Below are 23,334 nucleotides of genomic sequence, written 5' to 3' on the forward strand. Positions count from 1 at the left end.
GTTTCCTTCTTACCAGACACAGACAGACTTTTAAAAAATTTAAATTATACAAAACTAAGAAGTGATCAAATTATTACAAAGAATGGTCTAGATGACTGGCACTTATTGTATTGCAAATGTGTTCCTTTAATGGATTTAACACTGTTCTTTTTGTTTTATTAAAGCCCTTTCTTTGGCCAGAAAAAGAACAGGATACAATTTGCAAGTCTAGAATTCCTGGACTGATAAAAACAACACAAGGTGCCCTTGAATTTCCTGTTCACGTGTGTTTTCTCCAGACTGCTCTATTCATTAATGGAGACACTACCAATAGTTAAGTCCAACATTCTTTTTTATCAAGCCTGGGGAAAGGAGATAACAAATCTGGCACTCAGGCCATTTATAAATAGATGTGGTATCTCCAACCATTTACCATCAAATTTCTAAAGGAAGAAAATAGAACTGCTTTACCTGGCTGTAAAACAAATTATTTAACTGGTGATTTCACCTTAGTTTTCACATACTGCATTTCAGAGGAAGGAGTGTCCTTAATGCTACTATATTGCCTTGTAGTATAAAAATTCGCCTAAATTCAATTCACTAGTTGCAATCATAATGCCCTAGGCTACAATAAGTCCTCAGATTGTACACTGTATAAACTGGGTCCCTAACGAAAGGGCAGCTACAGCTTCTTTCCTCTCTGAGGCACAGTCTAAAAAGCAAGAAATTCATAGGTGAAGTTTCAAATCCCAGCATTAACTTTCACTAATTGTTTTATTTTCAACCAACATTTATTGCAGATATATACCATGTTGACTGTATGAAGTGCTGAGAATAAGACTGATAAAACACAGTTCCGGCCCTTAGGGAGTTCATGATCTTATGGAGACACAAAGTAGGGAGAAATCAGTGCTTCAAGAGGAAGGATAATCAAAGGTTTAATACAGAAGGTGATGCCTGAACTGAATCTTGGAGGGGATGGGGCTATAGTAAGAGTTCACCAGTCAGATGGACTCAGAGGAGGAAGAGCTGTAAGGCATGAAATACACTGACACACTTAAGCATACCGATAGACTGAGTATATTTGATTAAATGGCAGAAGATGAACGTAGAAATAAAGAACTTTTTTGTCACGTTAAAAATTATCCTGAACATAAATGGGAATCACTCAAGGCTTTTAATTTAGTGAAAACCTAACAGCCATTAAAGAATATTTATTGAGTTTTTACCCAAGTACCCAGAATTCTTCTAAGAATATTACATTCTTAGAAGCATTTAATTCTCCTAACCAGCCCTCAAATCCTATCTGATTTGCACTTCGGATAGATTATGCTGGTACAGGGAGGATGGCCAAAAGGCTGGAAGTACAGATCAGACTAGAGGAAGTAAATCTGCTCAGGAGGCTTAATAATGAATAGTCAGAGATTACAACCTGGTAGCCTGCAGAATCATTTTGTTAGGCTTGTGCTACAATTTAGAAAGTAGAAGGTTTCACATGAAAATCCAGGTTTCTGGTTTCTCCTGAAAAGTCTGATCTGTCCACAATGAGCTCTGTCAGCTCCACAATGACAGCTGGAGCAGAGCTGCAGCCGGCCCCTTACAATACAACATCCCACCCGTCCACCAACTCTCCATTCCCACGTGCCCAGACTCATTCACTTTTTATTACCCACATTTTATTACCCACCTGCTTCCTTTACAGCACATTTGAGATTACAGAATAGTGAGGGACTAACTAAGATAGTAGCAGAAGTGATGAAAAGAAGCCTCAGTTAGTCAGCTGGAAAGACTAAAATCTGTAATTATCTCTAAGTTTCAGATGTGGATGACTGGGTAAATGATCAGTAAGGACAGAAAGTATAAGAAAAGCTAGTTTAAGGCTAGTTTAAGAAAGTTAGTTTAAGGCTGATCCTGTCTGAGTTATTTAACCTGAGTCAGGATCCACATTTCTAAAAAGGAGATCATAAATGCCAACCTTATAGGGTTGATATGACGCTTTGATGGTGGCAGAGCACAGGATGAAAGGCCAGATTGCCTGGGTCTGAATTTTGGTGCAGCCATTCACTAGCTGTGTCACTTTAGGCAAATTAAACTTTAAACTTTCTGTGTGTCAGTTTCCTGTTAAATAAATATAATAATAGCCACCTTGTGTGCATGCTTATTATGATAATATAAGACTTAAGATAATTCTAAAAGTTAGTACTTGTAAAAGGACTGAGATACGTCATGTGTTTGATAAATCAATAAATCAGTAAAAAATATTTTTAAAGTATCTCCTAGCACATATTAATGCTCAAAAATTATTAATTTTCTTCCCTTCCCTGCTCAATCTTCCTGCTCATCCCTCCTGCCTTGGGCTGCTGCCATTGTCAGTTAGTTTGTAAATTTAATCTCTAATAGACATTCCCTCTCTCTTCTGATCTTAGCCTACTTCTTTGACAAATTAGATTACTTCTAATGGAGAGGGGAGAGAAATGTAGCAAAAAGAAATATTTAAAGTAAAAAAAGAACTCTTGGTAGAAGCCTTACTAGAAGTTAGTAGTGATTTGGGGTAGAACTAGAGGTAGAGGTGTTCCAGGGAAGAGCTAACCCTTTCTCTCACAAAAGAGTGATTCTCATGAGGCAACACACACCAATTTATTTGTAATCTCTTTACTGTGTCTGCTGTTAATAGCTTTTGTTTTTATTTAGCGTGGCCCTCTCCATGTGGCGTATGCCCTGATCACTAGACCAGAGGAATGCATTTCATAAACAGACACCCTTGTCTTTGCTCCTTCTGTGAATCATAAGGTTGGTGATGATGGCACAGTGGTGCTGAACTCAACATTAGCATTTTCATTTTCAAAACTGTTTTCAAAATAGTTTTCCTATGCACAAAAATATAGTTCAATGGTTGAGTACCTGAAAGCTTATTTGGCTGTAGTAATGATGTTCATGGCAGAATACCTGAGTTTATTGGTCCAAATAATTACTAAAAATCCCTCTGAACTTCATTTTTTTTTAAACTTGCAATGAGAAGGGGAAAGTGTTTATAAACCAAATGCAAACAATTAAGAGGTAAATTTACCAAAGCAGCAATTTTATTTAAAATTCTATTTACCGATCTTAATGTTTAGGTAAACTATCACCCTGTCTTTCTCAAAAACATTCAGAAAGAAGCAGTCTATTCTTATAATATTTATAAAATTTAATTGTTCTATTGCTATATGCCTATCTGGTAGTGCACTAGATTTTGTCTGCAAAAAAATGTTCAGCTGAATCAAGTCATAGTTAACTTTAAAAAATTACCTCAGCAGAAATGCCACATAACTTCAAATACTTATAATCTAGCACCTCGATGGGAAAAAAAAATCAATGCCAACTTTTAGATAGTATGGGCATCCCTAAAAGAATTTTAAATCAGTTTCTATTACTGACACACACACGAGCACATACAGAAAAATATTTGTCTTGATTGACATAAAAGAGAAAAAAAGCCACAATTTGCAAGAAGGGGGAGTAAATGGCAGGGGGGAGGGAGATGATGGGTAATGAAGGTGAGGGGAGACCAGAGTGAGTATGTCAACATTATTTGTAAAGGAGGAAATATTCAGAGGTAAAACAAAATGAAAACAACTGGGAAAAAACAAATTTATAAATATATATATAAAATGATATATCTTTGTTATTCATATTTAATTATAAAATATATACAGAATTTTATAGAATTTATAAAGATGAATTAAGTGGCCTAGGGAAACTTTTGGAGAGCATGAGAGCATGGTTGGGGGAAAGACAGATATTACAGTGATCTAGAGAATTTGGGGCCAACAGGTTTAAACTATGGCTCTGAATTGTGGGTTTGGATGAGTGAGATGATAGCTAGTGCACCCAGAAGGATCTATCCTTCCCTTTGCCTTGTCAGCTGAGCCATGCTTCCATCTATTAATACATCCAGTAACCCAATATCATGAGTTTTCTTCTATATTTTTCACTTTTGTTATAAAGAATATGGGTCCGTCAAAAGTAAGACGAAAGATTTTTTAAATAAGGAAATTTAAAGTTTAAAATAAATGTATGCTTTAAAATGTTAATTTTAAAGACATAAATTTAGAAATGGAAAAATAATCCTGTTCACAAAAGTAGCAAAGAGGAGGAGATGGAGTACAACATTCATAAAATATGTAAGAATAAACTTGGCTGGGTGCAGTGGCTCATGTCTCTGTAACCACTTTGGAAGGCTAAGGCAGGTGGATGACTTGAGGTCAGGAGTTCGATACCAGCCTGGCCAACATGACGAAACCTCATCTCTACTAAAAATACAGAATTAGCTGGGCATGGTGGTGCACACCTGTAGTCCCAGCTACTCGGGAGACTGAGGCACAAGAATCACTTGAACCCGGGAGGCAGAGGTTGCAGTGAGCCAAGATCGCACCACTGCGCTCCTGCCTGGATGACAGAGCGAGACTCTGTCTCAAACAAAACCAAACCAAACCTTGATTTTAAAGTCTTCGCTTAGAATGAGGCAACATAATCATAGATTATGGGAAGAGGAGAAGAGGAGAAGACATTCAATTAATAGTACTGGAACAACTGGGTATCCATTTAGGGGAAAAAATCAAGTCAAGTATTCATTTCACTCCAAAATGCAAAATAAATTGCAAATGGTTCAAAAGGACACACATGAAAACTAAAGGAAGGAAAGAATGAAGGAAGGAGGGGAAGAAATAAAAGTTAAAAAAAATTAAACTTCAAAAAAATTAGAGGAAAATATAGATGAATAACTACTGGATCTTTGGAAGGAATGAGCTTTCTTAAAATGAAATCAGTACAATGAAAACTTGTGCTACATTTCATTCTACAAAAATATGGAATATACATATGTATATACTGTATATCAAACAAGATTACAAGAATAATTTGGAGAAAAACACTGTAAAATAACAATGTCCATTATATCTAAAAGCGCCCAGATGTGGTGGCTCATGCCTGTAATCCCAGCACTTTGAGAGGCTGAGACGGGTGGATCTCTTGAGGTCAGGAGTTTGAGACCAGCCTGGGCAACATGGTGAAACCCTGTCTCTACTAAAAATACAAAAAAAATTAGCCAGGCATGAGGCATGCGCCTGTAGTCCTAGCTACTCAGGAGGCTGAGGCAGGAGAATCACTTGAGCCTGGGAGGCGGAGGTTGCAGTGAGCCAAGATGTCACACGCACCATTGCACTCCAGCCTGGGCGACAGAGTGAAACTCCATCTCACAAAAAAAAAAAGTGTATCTAAAAGCATATATTTAAAATACATGTCTATTTATCAAGTAAGCTCATACATAGCTTTTTTAATGTTAAAGTCGAAAGGAGACAATAAAGACCCTAATAAATGGATACATAACACTGTTTGATAATAAACAGGAATAGTTTAAAACACATGAAAAATGTTCAATTTTACTAGTGAATCAAAGACACAGAAACTTTAAAATTATGCAGTATGTTCCCTATATGAAAGTAGTCACAATATAAGGGGAAAACACCCCCTTAGTGAGGTCCAGTCTGTTATGAGGTGCCTTTCTGTCCACCCTATGCATTTGTGTTAGCTGGCACAGATGTGACCCTTTCTAACAGGGAATACGGTAATTTATACCAAGAACCATAGAGATATTTTTTATTTTTTGACATAATTCCAACTTTAGGAGTCTATCCTATGCAAATAACCAAAATTGCCACAAAGATTTTTTTTTAATCAAAGCATTATTTAAAATAGCAAACGACTTAAACCAAATGTTTAAAATTAAATGAAATGATTGATGGAATGATGATAGTATAAAATACCACAGCACTGAAGAAAATTTTCCCTGCAAATTTTAACATGAAAAATAATGTTAAGTAAATAAGCAGGATACAAAGTTCTATTTTCAAGTACAACATGAACTCAACTATACAAAAACGGGAGAGGAAGTTTAAATTGTGATGAACAGACAGTGTGAAATTACGATGATTTAAATTTTGTCTTTTATCACTTTTTGAATTTTCCAAATTTTCAGTAATAGGAAAACAACCATTTTATAATCAGAAAGAAAACATTTAAGAGTGATCCTGGGAGAGTGCTGGATGTTTGGGGGCGGGGGTAAAGGGGAATCAAGTTGCACTTTTCAGCACTTAGAGGTGGTTTTTCAGGTACCACAGTACTCGAATTTTTTTTCCTATAAACCAAATTCTTAGTTCTGGTTTAGTGGAGAACAGCAAAGAACAGCAAAAAGAAGTTGGATGTCATGGAACAAAACTAAAGACAAATCAGAGAATAATAAAGGAAATTTTGAAGAAGTTTTCCAGTCATATCTTGAGCTTTTAGGGCAACAGTTTTTTGGTGGCTTATACCTACCTGGGCATATTTACGAGGGCTCAAACTATCACTCTCTTCTCAAATAGCTTTTCCACTGGTGACTAGAAAGGCCCATATCAAAACCAAAAAGCAGGACAGCACAATAATCTTAGCTAAATTATCTTCAAGTCTTATTTAAGATAAAGGAAATACTCCTTCAGAATCATACAAAGAAGAGAGAGACAAAATGAATGTTCTAGCTTTAAGGAAGATGCCCACTCCCCTTTACTCTTTCCTTGCCTGTTTTAAGGGAGATAATGCCTGATTCAAAACATCGGTATGTCCAAAATACATATTTGGAGCTAAAAAGTGAAGGTCTGGTGTGACCAGAGAACAACTGATGAATGGACAAGGCAGGAAAAGGATGAGTGGTGAGAGGCAGGGACACCCTGGCAAAGGGAAGGGGAGGAGCAAGCTTGGGAAGCAGCCTGAACACATAAACCTATACAAAGCTTGGGCAGCTTTGAACACTTGCTTTTCATTTTCTTAAAAGTAAACTTTGAATAGGAATGAGAGATAGAGAGTGAGGCAGACAGACCAAGCAGACACTTGCACACACAACAAAACTTGAAAAATAGACTGAGTTTAAGTGAGTATATAAAATAAAAATTTCAAATATAAACTCAAATTTTAATTTTCCCATTCATTCAAAGCATTCAAAGCTTCTGCATCACTGAACAGCTTCAGGAGAGAGTTGTAAGCATTTCTCAGTTGTACCAATTCCTTTTTTTCTTAATTTTAATTTTTAAATTGCTGTGTTATTTTGTTTGCTGTTCCTTTTCAAATAAAAACCACCCCCTGAAAGAAATCAGACTAATGTTTTAACAACTTAAGAGCCAGAAGCAGCAGTCCTTTGGGGGTACAAAAATTAGACAAGACTAAAATTAAAATATGGTATCACGAAGCTTACAATTTTAAGACCTAAGTAGCTATGAGCTATGTTTGGTTATTTTGAGTCATTTAAACTTTCCCAAGAGACTTTTTTGACCATCACAACTGACCAAAAAAAACTGTTCCCAACTAAAAGCAGACATACCATGTGACTCATCAGACTCAGATATTGTGTTAAACACACAGACCACTTGACTTCCGCAACCATGAGAAAACAGAAGGCATCCATCCCATTAAGATACCAGAATACAAAAAACTTTGAGGCAGGAAGGAAATTTTTATGTGGTAATGACCTTTATCATTAATACCTGAACAGCTTACTACCTAAGCAATGAACAGGACCACACCATTTTATTGACTTGTGATCTTTAGAACACAATTCCGGATTATTAGGAAAACAAATCTAGGAGAGGGAAAAAATACCTAAAATGGAATAAAAAGTAAATTGTATAGTTGGTTGTCATCAAGGATATCCTGTAATTCAAGTAAGCACACTGGCAAACACTCCCATAAATCAGTTTATAAGTTCAATTCTATTTAGCAATTTTCTAGACTCTACTACAGGTCTAAGATTGCAAATTTAGTTCATCAAGAGGCAAGGCTGATAAAATCACAAAACTTGAATTCAATTTCAATTACAGAAGGTGGTCACCATTAAGTGATATACAGACCATCTTATCTGTCATTAAGTGAGAGAGACTATGTTATCTAGTCCATCTCCCTCATTTTATGGAAGTGAGGCCCAAAGACATTTAGCTATTTGGTGGAAAACCTTGGATTAGTCCATGTCACCTAACCTTCAGGTGAAGCTCCCATTCTAGCTGAGAGTCCACAGTGCAGTGACCACTCCAGGACACTGTACTACCCCTGCAGCAAAGTTGGATATCAGAACATTGATAGCCAGCGCTGAGTCCTGGATTATGTAGCATCTAATAGCCCTAGCACTCATGTCCATATCTAACACTAAGTCACTGCTTCCTATCTCACAGTTACCGATCTGTGGATCAAACAACTGGCTTCTGCCTGCTTTCTTCGGATGACCAAAGAATGACAATTTTATCCCAAACTTGCTGGAAACTAAAATATTATGACTAAAGGTTTCTTGAAAGCTATTAAGATTTCAATTACAGAAGTTGATTACCATTCAGTAATGTAGATTTAGTCTGGGACTCTACTTCTAAATGTATATTTAGCTGTGCGCCCCAAAGTTAGGGTCTCAAAATCTTATACAGTGTATGAGGTCATGGGAACTCCTTGTTCAGGACCCTTAGCATGAGGGCAACCTAAGTGTACATATATTCAGATCTCTGGAATATGCCATAGGTAGTGAATAACAGAGGGGAAAAAAGATTTCTAAAATATAAAAATGCACTATTTTCTTTCCAAACTGGATATCTTCTGCCCCATATATAAAAATAAAATGTTTCATGTAAAAATGTGAAAATATCAATAAGTATACAAATTGCAAAGTGAAAGTGACCTCACAATCCTACCTCCCATAATATCCAGTTTTAACTGTTGAGTGAGAGACTGGAGTTACACTCCCTGGATTTAAATTCTGGCTCTGCCACTTACGAACTGTGAGAACTCTCAGGGTGTCAGTGTTCTTATCTATAAAACAGAGATAATGACAGCATATGAAAATTAATAACTAATGTTTATTGAGTGTTTTATAAAGCATAGGCATTGTTCCAAGCACTTAAAACATATTAACTAATTTTAATCAAGTGACTGATTGATATGTGTTAAAGTCCTTAGAATAGTGCCTAAGACTCAGTCAAGTACTCATTAAATGTTAACTGTTGCTATGTCCTTCCAAAACTTTAATGCATAAACACACACACATAGTCTCAATACAAATGGGCTATTAATACAAATGTTTTAATACAGTTTTAATACAAATAAGCTATTGTGTAAACTGCTTTTTTGAAAGGTGTCTACGATCTTGTAGACACTTTTCAATATTAATACAAATGGACCTACTTCATCCTTTTTAAGAAGCACATGGTAATAATAGTTGCTAACATATAATGAGTTATTTTGTGCTAGACACTGTGCTTTATGTGTATCATTTCACTTAATCCTCATGACATCCTTAGAAACCATGTGTCACTCTTCTGATTTATAGAAGAGAAAAGTGAGACTTAGCTGGATTAAGTTATTTACCCAAGATCATACAGCTAGACATGGTGAAGCCAGCTTTTGAACCCTGGTTTCTCTTAAACTAAGCGATCAGCATACTGTACCTTCTGTTAAGCGCCATAGTTTTAAACTAATGCCCACTAACAGATGTTTAAATGGCTTCCATTTTTAGGGGGTATTTTTAGCTATGCTGTAATAAACATCAAGGATCTCAGACTATGCACTCTTTCTCTTATTTCCTTATTATATACTTCCAGATGTGCAATTGTTGAGTCAAAGAACATTTGCATATAAAATTCTGATATACACAGCCAGACTGCTTTCCAGAGAGACAGTACCAATTGACCATCAATAGTTAAAATATGACAGCACCAACACTAGGCAATGTCCATCTTTTTAATTTTTGTCAGTTTGATAGGTTAAAAAAAAAACTTTAGTTTTGCTTATACATTCCTTTGATTGCAATTACTTAAGCATATTTTTATATATTTTACGTAACTATTTCTTTTGTAAGCTGCATGATTTAAGACTGTTGCCCACTTTTCTATTGAAAAATTCATTCTTTGATTCCAACTATAATTGAACAATGTAACTATCACAGGCCATTTTAAATAGCTGATATCATACCATAATGCCAATATTTACATAATTTCTACTTATACAACAGAAGAAAAAGAGTGTGCTTTAGCTCATGCAGGAACTATATTTATTACGTGAGAAGTAGACACTTTCCTATAAATCAATAGGATCAAATCAAAACTACTGTCACCTGACTCGAAAGTTGAGAATGTAAGTAGAAACAGTTTTCCAAACTAAGATTTTCTGTTATTCAGATGTGACATTAAGACTTCATTGTTTATTTATTTGGACCAGCATATATCATTTCTTTTTAAAAATTAATGTCAGTTTACTCTGGTGTTTTGTTTTTGAGACAGTCTCCCTCTGTCACCCAGGCTGGAGTGCAATGGCGTGATCTTGGCTCACTGCAGCCTCAGCCTCCCGGGTTAAAGCAATTCTCCGGTATCAGCCTCCCAAGTAGCTGGGATTACAGGTGCCTGCCACCACGCCCGGCTGATTTTTTGTATTTTTAGTGGACAGGGGGTTCCACCATGTTGGCCAGGGTGGTCTCCAACTCCTGACCTCAGATGATCCACCCGTCTCGGCCTCCCAAAGTGCTGGGATTACAGGCCTGAGGCACCGTGCCTCGCCTCAATTTACTCTTTGACAGAAAACTTCCCAGCTTAGATCATGATTATCTGGAAATCAACTAAGCATTATCCTTATCTCCATCCTTATCACCACTGTTGTTGTCATGGATACCATTTATAAAACACCTTCTCTGTGCCAGGCAGTACTGTGTGCATTATCTTATGTAATCTTCACAACAACTCTATGAGGTAGGTACTATTTCTCCATTTTAGAAACTGGAAACCAGGGCACAGAGAGGTTATTTACCAGAGGCCTCTCAACTGGAAAACGTCAGAGCAGGGATGTGAACCCTGTTCACTCTAGAGCTGTTGTTCTAATGACCATGCCTACTTTTTACAACCAGAGTCAGTTAAACAAAGCTAAAGCCAAAAATAAATCTGTAGCTTCCTAAAGGCAACTCAAGATAATTACTGGTCTTCTCTTACATGATCACCTTATTTATTCTTAGTAAATCTTAAATGGTTTTATAATTCCTTGTTTTAAAGAAACTTAAAAGGATCAACTCGTCTAACCTTCTAACAAAGACAAGGCTGTGTTGCTGTGCCTGATTCAAACTGCCCTTCTTGCCCAAACAGCTCTGTACGCTTTTTAAAGAGTTTTATAAGCTGTTGGAAATCTATGCAATTATTTCAGACTATTTAAAATATGTGTTGTCTATCTTATGCTGTCTTCATTTACTTATCTAAATAGGAAAAAAGTATCAGAATGCTTTCTACATGAACAGGAAGACTAACCAACGTTGAATGGCAGCCAGTCTTATCTCCATCCTTATCACCACCTTACCATGTCATCCTGGCGAAGATGCCATCACAGGAGTCAGGGTTGAAGTCCAGGTTTAAGGTGCATCTAGATGGGTTCCCAGGACGCCTGAAGTAGCCTCAAGAGGCCCAAAAGAAAAAGCTCCTCTGGCACAGTCTCCTAATGGTGACAAAGGAGTCCCTCTCATCTGCTTGGCAGCCTTACAATCAGAGCGTTCTTACATCTAACCTAATTATTTCCCACTGAAATTCAAACCTAATTCATTTATTTTTTATTCTCTATAAAAATGAAAAACATCACTGTGGCAAGTAACTTGCTCAATTTCTCACAGAAAATCAAGAAAAGGTAGCTGGAATCAGTACTGACTTTGATTCTCTTTCATTGCATAATCAAAAGTTCTTATTTTGCTAAGGGAAGAACTGCTTATCCGCCTCAAGAAAACTGTGAAACTGATTTGAAAATAACATTGCCTTTCTGAAATGTTCATGACTACTATATATCTTAGAATTTAGAAACAGAAACCCTTCATAGTACTTTTAAAGGTCTTTTTAGTAAAAATAATAACCATGGGTAACTTTTATCAAACACTTCTGTGTTAGCTACAGTACTAAAGGTTTGGCACGCATGCTGTTCTTTGATCTTTACAGTTCTATAAAGTAGGCGCTTCCCACATTTACAAATAAGGAAGTAGGCTCAGTTAAGTCATCATCCCAAAGACCTACAACCAGTAATTGGAACCTGTCTCCCTAAGCTCAGAACCCTCAGCTATATGGTCTTTCATCAGACTTTTATTTTTTAAATGTGTAAGCTTCCCTTTTTAGAGTATGTTGTTCTAGAAAGCATCAAGCTCTTTATAAAAAATTGTATTTTTCTCATCTCTTTCATTATAAACCGTGTGGAAAAACAACCACCTCAAGGTTTCACAAAGCTAAAGAGAGTCACACTTAAGAATGTAGCAAAAAAAAAAAAAAAAAAATTTTTTTTTTTTTTAGCTCGCTGAAACTTCTGCCTCCCGGGTTCAAGTAATTCTCCCCGCCTCAGCCTCCTGAGTAGTTGGGATTACAGGTGCCCACCACCACGCCCGGCTAATTTTTGTATTTTTTCGTATAGACAGGGTTTCACCATGTTGGCCAGGGTGGTCTTGAACGCCTGACCTCAGGTGATCCACCCGCCTCGGCCTCCCAAAGTGGTGGCATTACAGGCGTGAGCCACCGAGCCCAGCCTGCAAACATTTTTTTAAAACTAAGGGAAAAAATGTGTACTAAGACTTAGAAGCATGAATATAAGCATAGAGCTTTTGCACCAGAAACAGTCCATTTTGAGACTCTGTTCCTTTAATCTATTTAAACATTTATTATCACAGCTAAACCAACTATTTTATTTTCACAGCTCTATAATAAAAAGATGCTCCTTGACTTTCAATGGGGCTACATCCCAATAAACCAATCCTAATTTGAAAACATCACTAAGTCGAAAGTGCATTTAATAGTGGCAGCAGAGCAGACATTCCCCAACTTACAATTTTTCCACTTTATGATGGTCCGAAAATGAGGCACATTCAGTAGAAATCATAATGACCTCCTCGATGGTCTTATATCCCAATAAACCCAACCTAAAGTTGAAAATTCATAAGTCAGGGACTGTCTGTATTTTGACATCTATTTGGGCAGGCCCCTCCTCTTTTTCCTTTTTTATCCTCCAAATTATTATACTTTTTCATATGAATTCTAGAAATCTACTTGGAAAGTTCAATTTAAATTACTGCTGAGATTTTGATTTGGTCCCTATCATCTTTTGAGAAGAGGAAAAGCATGATTTAAACTATCCAGCCTCAGCTGATTTCCGCTCCAGGGCTGACTTTAGCTACTTTGCCAAGGTATTTCTGTCAGCTAGGGGACAAGTATCCAAACTGAGAGTTAAGGTTTTTAAAGTACTTTTAAAAAATTGCATCCAAGCTTACATTGTGTTATTGATTATAGAAAACAAAATGAGATATTCAACAAACCTAGTAGATAGTATTTGCAAGACACTTAGGCTTTCAGGGTGACCAAATAAAGACAAACCTGGAAGAAGCCAACTAAGCTAATAGTTTCATCGGCTTTAGGTAAGGCTTTAGGTACTAGCACCTATCAATGTACCAAGCAATATGACAGTAGGAAGAGACCCAAATAGTAGGAGACATGATATGAGCATGCTAAGATCCTATAAAATTGTCGAAAAAAGAGTTAAGACTAACCCATATAAACAATTAGCATATAAACAATTAGCCTGGGTGGACCTTTCTGATACAAGCAGGGCTTTAGAACAGGGGAAGATCAGTGTGGGCTGCAGTGCCCAATAAAAACTAATAGATCAAATAGTTCAGCTCTAGCTTAACTAAATGCCTGGTGGTAATCAAAATTTAGTGACAGCTATTCAGAAGTCTGTGTGAAAAGAAATAGTGATTATGTCAAGTTGGTTTATAAATCAAGGCTGGGCTACACTTACAGCCTTCCAATAAAAGGGCAAAGATCCCATAAGCAAGCATCTCTTAATTGCAGCAGCTACTCTAGATCATATGCCTAAACTGTGGCCAGCACTAGATTAACCCAATGGGAAATCCCCATGCTTTGTGGCTTATAGGTTATTCAAAACCAGAATCTGATCCTACTCTCCTTATACATGACCTGAAAAGTCCCTCCTCCACTGGACTTGCATCCATAAAAACTCCACCCAGTTTCCTGACATCACGGAAATTTACTAGTCCACTTGGAAGACCTAGTATGTAAGCTCATCTATTTGTGGAAAGAGGCAATTCTTTCCAAAATTACTGAGTCAGAAATTTTTACCAGCTCTAGACTTTTTTTTTTTTTTAAGGGGAGAAAGTTTTATCTTTTTTTTAAATTTTACTTGAATAAACAGGATAAGCACTATATCCCCTTCCAAGGAGCAAAAAATACTGCTCAAATAGCTGGAAAAATTGGTCAGGAGGAACTGGAGTGGGAATTTGCTTTAAATTTTTAAAATTATATGCAAACTCCATGTTATTTAATTTTTAAAGAATTATGAGATAAGATATCTCCATGATTTCTTTACTCATTTGTCATTCCAGAAAACATTACTCAGGGTAGACAGCTCTTCCTTCCTCAATTATGTCCTTTGAAATGAACAGAAAACTTACCTTTAGTTGGTTTTAAGGCGGTTTCACTAAAATCAGGGAGTTAAAGACTATTTAACCCTTTGAGGTTCCTTCGAGTCCTCCTACTGCTGTGTGTGTGTGTGTGTGTATGTGTGTGTGTGAGGCTCCTTCCAGTTTTCCTACTGCTGTGTGTGTGTGTGTGGCTCCTTCCAGTTCTCCTACTGCTGTGTGTGTGTGTGTTTTTTGAGATGGAGGTCTTGCTCTATTATCCAGGCTGGTCTCAAAGCCCTAGGCTCAAGAGATGCTACCACCTCAGCTTCCCAAAGTGCTTTATACTTTATACTTTTAAAAGTACGAATAATTACTCGTACTTTAAATTAAATCGAGGAACAAAGTGGGGTGTGAAGTTTTCACACACATGCCTCAGGACTCTATTTCTAATGAGATGATACACTGTATATCATGAAACACTAATTCACTTCATACCTTATAGCTTTGTATTAAGTGAAATTGGGATAATTTGGTGGGTTGTACATATTTAGAAGTGAAGTAAATACTTCAAGAGTTGTGAAGATCAAACGAAAGAGGTAAAATGCTTTATAAAAGGCAAGACACTATTCAATGTAAGGTTATACATGCTTTAAAACAATAAATCTAAATCCAGGATAATGGTCATTTCTGGGACAGAGGAAAGGGAAGGATTACCAAGGTATCTTCACTCTACCTGCAATGTTCTGTCACTTAAAGAAAATCTGAGGTAACAGGGAGAGACTTGGTAAAGATATGCAGTAGACACATGAATGTTCCTTGTATTTTTCTCCATAACTTTGTGTATGTTTGCAATAATTCATAATATAAACTTCAGTTACTAGTTTATACTGTAATTTTGATAAAATAGAAATGACAAAGATTCCAAGGAATTTTAAAGGTTTCTTATGGATAATTTTTTAAAAACTATTTAACCTTATACATAAATACGGTATCTTGCTTTTTACTAACTAGTATCTACTCTCATTCATATAATCACCATTGCTTTTCTTCCTTGCACTTCCACCTTGCACAATTTAAATAACAAAGCACAACTCTCTCCAGGGCATGTGAACAAAGGGATTTCTAGGAGATGGGCTCGGTGGAAGTCGTGGTCCTGGGAACAGCTTCATAGAGAAGGAGAAAGCACAGGGACAGGCTGCCAGATTTCTGCAGTTGTGTCTTCAATGGGCTTCGTTATTTTGTTTCAATTATCATGACTTCCCAAAATACCAGAGAAACTCATATTTAGAAGTTTAAAAACCTATCCTATACATACTAAAATATTTCCAGATTAAATCATATAACATCAAGGATTTACTGCAAAATAATGCGAAGGGGAGTAGGTATGGGTATAGATGAATCAAGATTGGTCATGGTTTGAGAACTGTTTAAGTTGGTGATGTGCACACAGGGAGGTACAGTTTACTCTTTCATTTACTTTTGTGTATACTTAAATTTTTCCATAATGAAGTTTTTTTAAAAAAAATCTCAAAGCTAAAATAAATGATTTAAATATCATTCTATTAAGTCTTGTACACATTTCCATTTGTTAGGCCTATCCATGGCAAGGGGATCAGGGAGCCAGGCCAGGTTAGTCCTGAGGCACTGCTAGTCAGCTTGGTGCTCTTGTCTAAGTTACTCGGTCTCTTTGATTTTGAGTTTATGGATAAGATATCTATGTTCCCTTTTAGCCATATCATGATTATTGGATTTATAAAACTGGCTTACAGATATTGTATAATATAGTAAGAATTGCAAATGTTATAATGGTACACTGTGACCACATGGGAGTATCTTTCATCCCTCATTTATTTATTTATTTGAGAAACATTTAGGGAATGCATACTATGTGCCAGGCAGTGTCACATGTGGGTAGAATTCAAAGTTAAGTGACACAGAATCTCTGCCTTCAAGATGCACTCTAATCAGGCCGGGCGTGGTGGCTCATGCCTGTAATCCCAACAGTTTGGGAGGCCGAGGTGAGCGGATCACCTGAGGTCAGGGGTTCAGGGCCAGCCTGGCCAACATGGTGAAACCCATCTCTACTTAAAATACTAAAAAATTAGCCAGGCGTGGTGGCAGGCGCCTGTAATCCCAGCTACTTGGGAGGCAAGAGAATCACTTGAACTGGGGAAGCAGAGGTTGCAGTGAGCTGAGACCACACCATTGCCCTCCAGCCTGGGCAACAAGAATGAAACTCTGTCTCAAAAAAAAAAAAAAAAGATGCAGTCTAATCATGGAAGACAGACATATAAACAAACGAACAATAACACAAAGTAAGTATGATAATGGAGTGATGGAGCTGAAAATACCAAAAGGCCTTAGTAGTGTGAGACAGCAAGGAATTGTAAATAATTTTGTATGAAGGGGCGAGAGAAAAAGTGGCAGGAGATGAGGGAGGACAGGAAAGTAGGAACCAGATTGAGAAGGACCATGAATGTGATGCCATGGAATTTGGATGGTACCTTGAAAAGTGGTAAGGAAGCCATTTAAAAAATTTTAAGTCTGAGTATGATGTGGTCCAATTTACAATTTAGATTGTTGGGGCAGGAAGGTGGATTTGGTGGTTGCTGGCAATGTTTGAGGAATGAAGGAAGAGGGGAGGAATGGAAGGGAGGTTTACTGTAATTATTAGATAACTAAAATGGTCTAGCAGGATATGACTGAACTGGAGCAGGGTTAGCGGAGATTACTGAGATACTGTTAGAATGCCTTCTTGGGTTTGGAAGTAGAGAAAAGAAAACATAGTGAGTTATATATGTAATCATTAATGCACAATAAAGGTAACAAGTTCCTTCTTCAAAGTATAAAAGAGATGAGTTTGGAAATGCAAGTTGTAGGTACTCTAATATTTCTCCCTCTGTCTTTCAAGATAACATAAAAACTGCAGCATTGAACAATAGTATGTATTCATCATGAACGGCTTATGTGCTTCAAGCATAGCACCTATAGGTACTGAATAAATGTGGGTTATATGTGAACGTGATATATTATTAAACACATGAAATGGACTGGACCTGTTTTCTCTGGTCACTGCCACATAGTACAGATGGTAACTCCCTGCTGGCCAGATTAGTAGTGACTTGATAAAATGCACAAACAAAAAGAATTCTTTTTCAGGTGATTTTTACACCATTCTGTAATCTTTCCCCCCAGATTTGAAAACCATATCAGCAATGATCCTCACCATCATTTCTCAAAATAATGGAGAGGATAGTTAAGTTCTGGTTACTTAAGATTTAGACTACTCCTGACACGTAGACTCCAACAGGACACCTTTTTTTCTTACAAATTACATAGTGTCTTTTATCTGAGCTCCAAAAAGGGCAATTTTTTTTTTTTTTTGACAGAGTCTTGCTCTGTTGCCAGGCTGGAGTGCAGTGGCGCACTCTTGGCCTCCTGGGTTAAACCGATTCTCCTGCCTCAGCTTCCCGAGTAACTGGGATTACAGGTGTGCACCACTACGCCCAGCTAATTTTTGTATTTTTAGTAGAGATGGGGTTTCACCATGTTGGCCAGGATGGTCTCAATCTCTTGACCTTGTGATCCGCCCACCTCAGCCTCCCAAGGTGCTGGATTACAGGCGTGAACCACCGCACCCGGCCCAAAAAGGGCATTTCTAAAAGAAGTATCAGAGAGAAGCAATCAGTCAGTCCTCAGTGCCACAAACCACACGTACTTATGTTTCAATTTTCACAAAACAACAGCAATATTGTTTCCTCAAAACACATTATCTTCATTTGAATAAAGATAAAAAGTAAGGCACAGAAAGGTAGATTATCTAGACAATGTCCTGCTGTTAATGACTATTATTCTGAAATTAGAAAATTCTGCCTATCTTTTAACCATTACCTCCTTATACTTCCCAGATTTTCTCAGCAGTGAGGCTATAGTACCAAACGTCAAAACCTAGAAATCTGATCATTCTATTCCATACCCAGAACTTTATTAAATGCTAACACTCTGTTATTGACAATAATAAAAATAAATAATTCATAATTAACTATACATTAATTATGTGGTAGGTAATATGCTTAATACTTTATATACATTATCTCATTTGGTTTTGATCCTCACATTAGCCCTAACGAGTGGTAAATAATGTTACTGCCATTTTGCAACAGAAAAAATGGGCTCAGAGATGTGTATGTTATAAATGTTATAAAACCAAAACAAGCCTGTCAACACTCATTAGCCCAGGACTCTTCCACTATTCAGTACTGCTCTCCCAAGCCACGCGTAGGTGGGCAGGTGTTTGGCAAGCCTTGTCTAGGGTCACACATATAGAAATGGAGGCACCATTCGGCTCCCAGTCCAGGACCCCTCCCATTCTGCCTCCAATACTCCCATTCTTCTCCATAAAATAAATCATAGCCACTTACAGGGATCAATAAAGTAGAAAATCTCCGCCCTTGTTTAAAAGAAAAAAGATAAACATACAAAATAAGGAAGAAAAAAATATCAAACCCAAACTGGCTTTCTCAACATAGCATAAAGGTCATGAGGATCTTAAAAAAAAAAAAAAAAGAAAAAAATCAATAAGTATTTCTGACACAATCAAGGCCCCAAAGGAACTAGTTTAGAAAATAATGCATTTCAGCTTTTTAATCTGAGTCCATTTTTGTTTTTCCAGTATTTCTTCATGTGTTTTACAGTCCACATTTAACTGCCAAAGTTTTCAGTACTTATCAGAGACCTGGCAAAAGGTTAAAGAGCATTTTTCTGTTCCCAACCCACACAGAAAACAATGCCTACAATCAATCAACACAGAATCTACTGTCAAGTAGCAGGCAGGTGCAACTTTTCTCTGCTGCACTGTGTGTGTTGGGGGAAAGAGGTTTTGAAAGAAACATTAAAAACAAACCACATTTGGGGGGATAATTTCTTCTAAGTGACTTACATCTTATAAGACATTTGGCTGTTGACAAGATGATCCCACCCTTGAATACACGGAAGTTGCACCCACTCTCACAAAGCAGATTCAGTCACCCCAGGCAGAAGTCTGGACTTCCCTCCAAGACAAATATGGAATTCAATCTGTGTGATGCCTTGAATGCAGCTAATTAATTTGCAATCCTTTATTATGACCATATAAAGGAGGGAAAAGAGCTACTTTCCCAGTCCTTCCTTGAGGGGAAATCAAAAGGAAAACAAAGCATAATATTTAAATCGCATGACAAAGTTCTTAAACTTTTGCACTAATATACACACCCTAGCTAATTCATCAGCATAATACCGTACAGCAGATCACCTCAGTACTATCTTTCCTATACATGGTCATTCCAACGCTGTGCTAATTCTACTCAAAACGGAATGGATAAGGAGCTATAATGTCTCATTCTTTTTGCTTAGCCATTTAACCCTACAATTTTTAGAGTAAATGAATTGACCTTAATTCGTTTTATTATTTATATTTACTTACAGCTAAGTAAACAAATCACAGCTGAGTGAAAACTCTATCTAAAAATAGCCAAGAGCCGAAGCAGTAACAGCAACCTAATGAAAGTTGCTTTTTGAACCAATGAGAGCGTTTAAAATCCAAAATAAAGATTCAAAGGAGGAAAATATTTTTAACCTAAATCTAATGAGTACGGTGGCTCATGCCTATAATCCAAGCACTTTGGGAGGCCAAGGCAGGTGATCACTTGATGTCAGGAGTTCAAGACCAATCTGGCCAACATGGTGAAACCCTGTCTCTCCTAAAAATACAAAAGTTAGCCAGGCACGGTGGTGTGCGCCTGTAGTCCCAGCTACTCGGGAGGCTGAGGCAGGAGGATCTCTTGAACTCAGGAGGCGGAAGATGCAGTGAGCCGAGATCGTGCCACTGCACTCCAGCCTGGGTGACAGAGCAAAACTCCGTCTCAAAATAAAAAATACAAAAATAAAGCTAATGAGTAGACACATTTCAAATATGGTTAGCTGTCTCCCAAATAGCTGTAGTCTTTTAGAATGGCTCTATCTCAACTGCACAGTAACTATCCAAGCTCAAAAACCAATCGGAGTCCTCTGTGGAATATTTAAAACCATTCTCTACTAACTACCCCCCAAACATCTGCATATGGCATATATAGGAAATTGAATTACAAGCTATGAATTTTCTGAAATCCTTCAGAGGCCAGCATCCACTCATGAGGAACCAAAACTATTCATAATGAAAGCCTGATCCACCATACACTTCCATTAGGCAACTCCAGCTCCAAGTTTTGCTCCTTCCTTAAAAGTACTGGACCCCACCAACCACAATGAAAATGTATTTTCCCATTCTCTCATCATCACATTTAAAAAACAAAGTCTTAGGTGAATTCTTTTAAAACTAAAAATGAATTAGTATTTCTTCAGATACCTATGAATCTACGTCTAAAACTCTGCAACTAGACTGGCTGACTTTGAATCCCTAATTCCATTCCTGCTGGCTGTGCGATCTTAGACAAGTTACTAAATCTGCCTGCGCCTTGGTTTTCTCATAGATCAAAAGGATTGTTGTGAGTTAATATATGTAATGCACTTTGGGCAGTACCTGATTCATGATAAGGGTCAATTTGAAGAAATTATCATTATCATTATCACTGCTATCATCACTGTACCTTTACAATTACACTGCTAACATGTCCCTTTTGTCATCCTCCAATATGTGGAAAAATCTACCAAAAGATACTTAGGATCTCTCTACTAAGCTAAAGGAAGTAATTCATAGATAGTTTGGTCAGCAAGTTACATATTACAAATAACATCATAAAGATTCAACTAAAATCATAGTTTAAGATTCAAGCCAGGCATGGTGGTTCACACCTATAATCCCAGTAATTTGGGAGGTGGAGGTGGGAGGATCCCTTAAGCCCAGGAGTTCAAGACCAGCCTGGGCAACAAAGCGAGGCCCTGTCTCCATAAAAAAAAAATTTTAAAGCGCTGGGTGCGGTGGCTCACGTCTGTAATCCCAGCACTTTGGGAGCCCAAGGCAGGTGGATTACTTGAGGTCAGGAGCTCGAGACCAGCCTGGCTAACATGGTGAAACCCCATCTCTACTAAAAATACAAAAATTAGCTGGGCGTGGTGGCATACACCTGTAATCCCTGCTACTCGGGAGGCTGAGGCAAGATAACTGCTCAAACCCAGGAGGTGGAGGTTGCAGTGAGCTGAGATCACGCCACTGCACTCCAGCCTGGACGACACAGAGAGACTCAAAATAAATAAATAAATAAATAAGAATCAACAGCTGGGTGTGGTGGCACACTGGTAGACCCAGCTCCTTGGCAGGCTGAGGTGGGAGGATCGCCTGGGCCTGGGAGGTAGAGGTTACAGTGAGCCGTGATCACATAACTGCCCTCCAGCCTGGGTGATGGAGACACTGTCTCCAAACTAAAAAATAAAAAAAGATTCATTTGGATCTCTTATAGGCAATTGTTGCAGATTTCAGGTAGCTCCTAAAGTCTTAAGATTAAACTTTTGAAATCACAGTGCCAAAAATGTTTTGTCTTCGAAATAATCCCAGTACATTTGGAGAGACAAATGCATCTACAACCAGGCGACAACACTGAAAATAAAATTGTAGCAGTTTGAATAGGGGATTAAATGAGTTAATTTTTTCCTGGGGTTCAAAAAAAGAAACAGCAGCAAAAAAGGGTACTTACGATTGAAAGTTGGCCGGGTGCAGCTGCTCATGCCTGTAATCTCAACACTTTGGGAGGCCAAGGTGGGCGGATAACCTGAGGTCAGGATTTCGAGACCAGCCTGGCCAACATGGCGAAACAACGTCTCTACTAAAAATACAAAAATTAGCTGGGCATGGTGGTGGGTGCCTGTAATCCCAGCTACTCGGGAAGCTGAGGCAGGAGAATCACTTGAACCCAGGAGGCAAAGGTTGCAGTGAGCCAAGATCACGCCATTGCACTGCAGCCTGGGTGACAAAGCAAAACTCCATTTCAAAAATAAAAAAAGATAGAAAGGTCTGGGTTATGACACAGAACATATGCAACATGAATATGTCATGGTTATGAACATGTAGCCAAAAGAACAAAGCTGGAGGGATCATGCTACCTGACTTCAAACTATACTACAAGGCTACAGTAACCAAAACAGCATGGTACTGGTACCAAAACAGAGATATAGACCAATGGAACAGAACAGAGCCCTCAGAAATAATGTCGCATATCTACAACCATCTGATCTTTGACAAACCTGACAAAAACAAGAAATGGGGAAACAATTCCCTATTTAATAAATGGTGCTGGGAAAACTGGCTAGCCATATATAGAAAGCTGAAACTGGATCCCTTCCTTACACCTTATACAAAAATTAATTCAAGATGGATTAAAGACTTCAACGTTAGACCTAAAAACCATAAAAACCCTAGAAGAAAACCTAGGCAATACCATTCAGGACATAGGTATGGGCAAGGACTTCATGTCTAAAACACCAAAAGCAATGGCAACAAAAGCCAAAATTGACAAATGGGATCTAATTAAACTAAAGAGCTTCTGCACTGCAAAAGAAACTACCATCAGAGTGAACAGGCAACCTACAGAATGGGAAAAAATTTTTGCAATCTACTTATCTGACAAAAGGCTAATATCCAGAATCTACAATGAACTCAAACAAATTTACAAGAAAAAAACAAACAACCCCATCAAAAAGTGGGTGAAGGATATGAACAGACAATTCTCAAAAGAAGACATTTATGCAGCCAAAAGACACATGAAAAAATGCTCATCATCACTGGCCATCAGAGAAATGCAAATCAAAACCACAATGAGATACCATCTCACACCAGTTAGAATGGCGATCATTAAAAAGTCAGGAAACAACAGGTGCTGGAGAGGATGTGGAGAAATAGGAACACTTTTACACTGTTGGTG

At 37.6% G+C, this 23,334-nt stretch overlaps 1 protein-coding gene across 11 annotated transcripts in view; it reads right to left on the minus strand.

Moving 5' to 3' along the window:
- The window catches only part of STK38L (serine/threonine kinase 38 like), an 80,701-nt gene that overhangs the window by 32,744 nt on the left and 24,623 nt on the right, over positions 1 to 23,334 (minus strand). For 4 of the 11 annotated variants that reach the window (XM_054664414.2, XM_054664415.2, XM_016923755.4 and 1 more), the window contains exon 2: positions 8,718 to 8,835. The exons of 5 other annotated variants lie outside the window; for them this stretch is intronic. In XM_054664414.2, coding sequence (XP_054520389.1) covers positions 8,718 to 8,724 — 7 coding nt within the window. In that variant the 5' untranslated portion in view covers positions 8,725 to 8,835. Of the gene's footprint in view, positions 1 to 8,717; positions 8,836 to 11,358; positions 11,494 to 22,110; positions 22,240 to 23,334 lie in introns of those variants that run through there. 2 more of the 11 variants (XM_063786860.1, XM_063786865.1) reach the window with 2 other exon arrangements.

Source organism: Pan troglodytes, chromosome 10 (assembly GCF_028858775.2).
Source record: "Pan troglodytes isolate AG18354 chromosome 10, NHGRI_mPanTro3-v2.0_pri, whole genome shotgun sequence".
In the NCBI taxonomy this organism is placed as follows: domain Eukaryota; kingdom Metazoa; phylum Chordata; class Mammalia; order Primates; family Hominidae; genus Pan; species Pan troglodytes.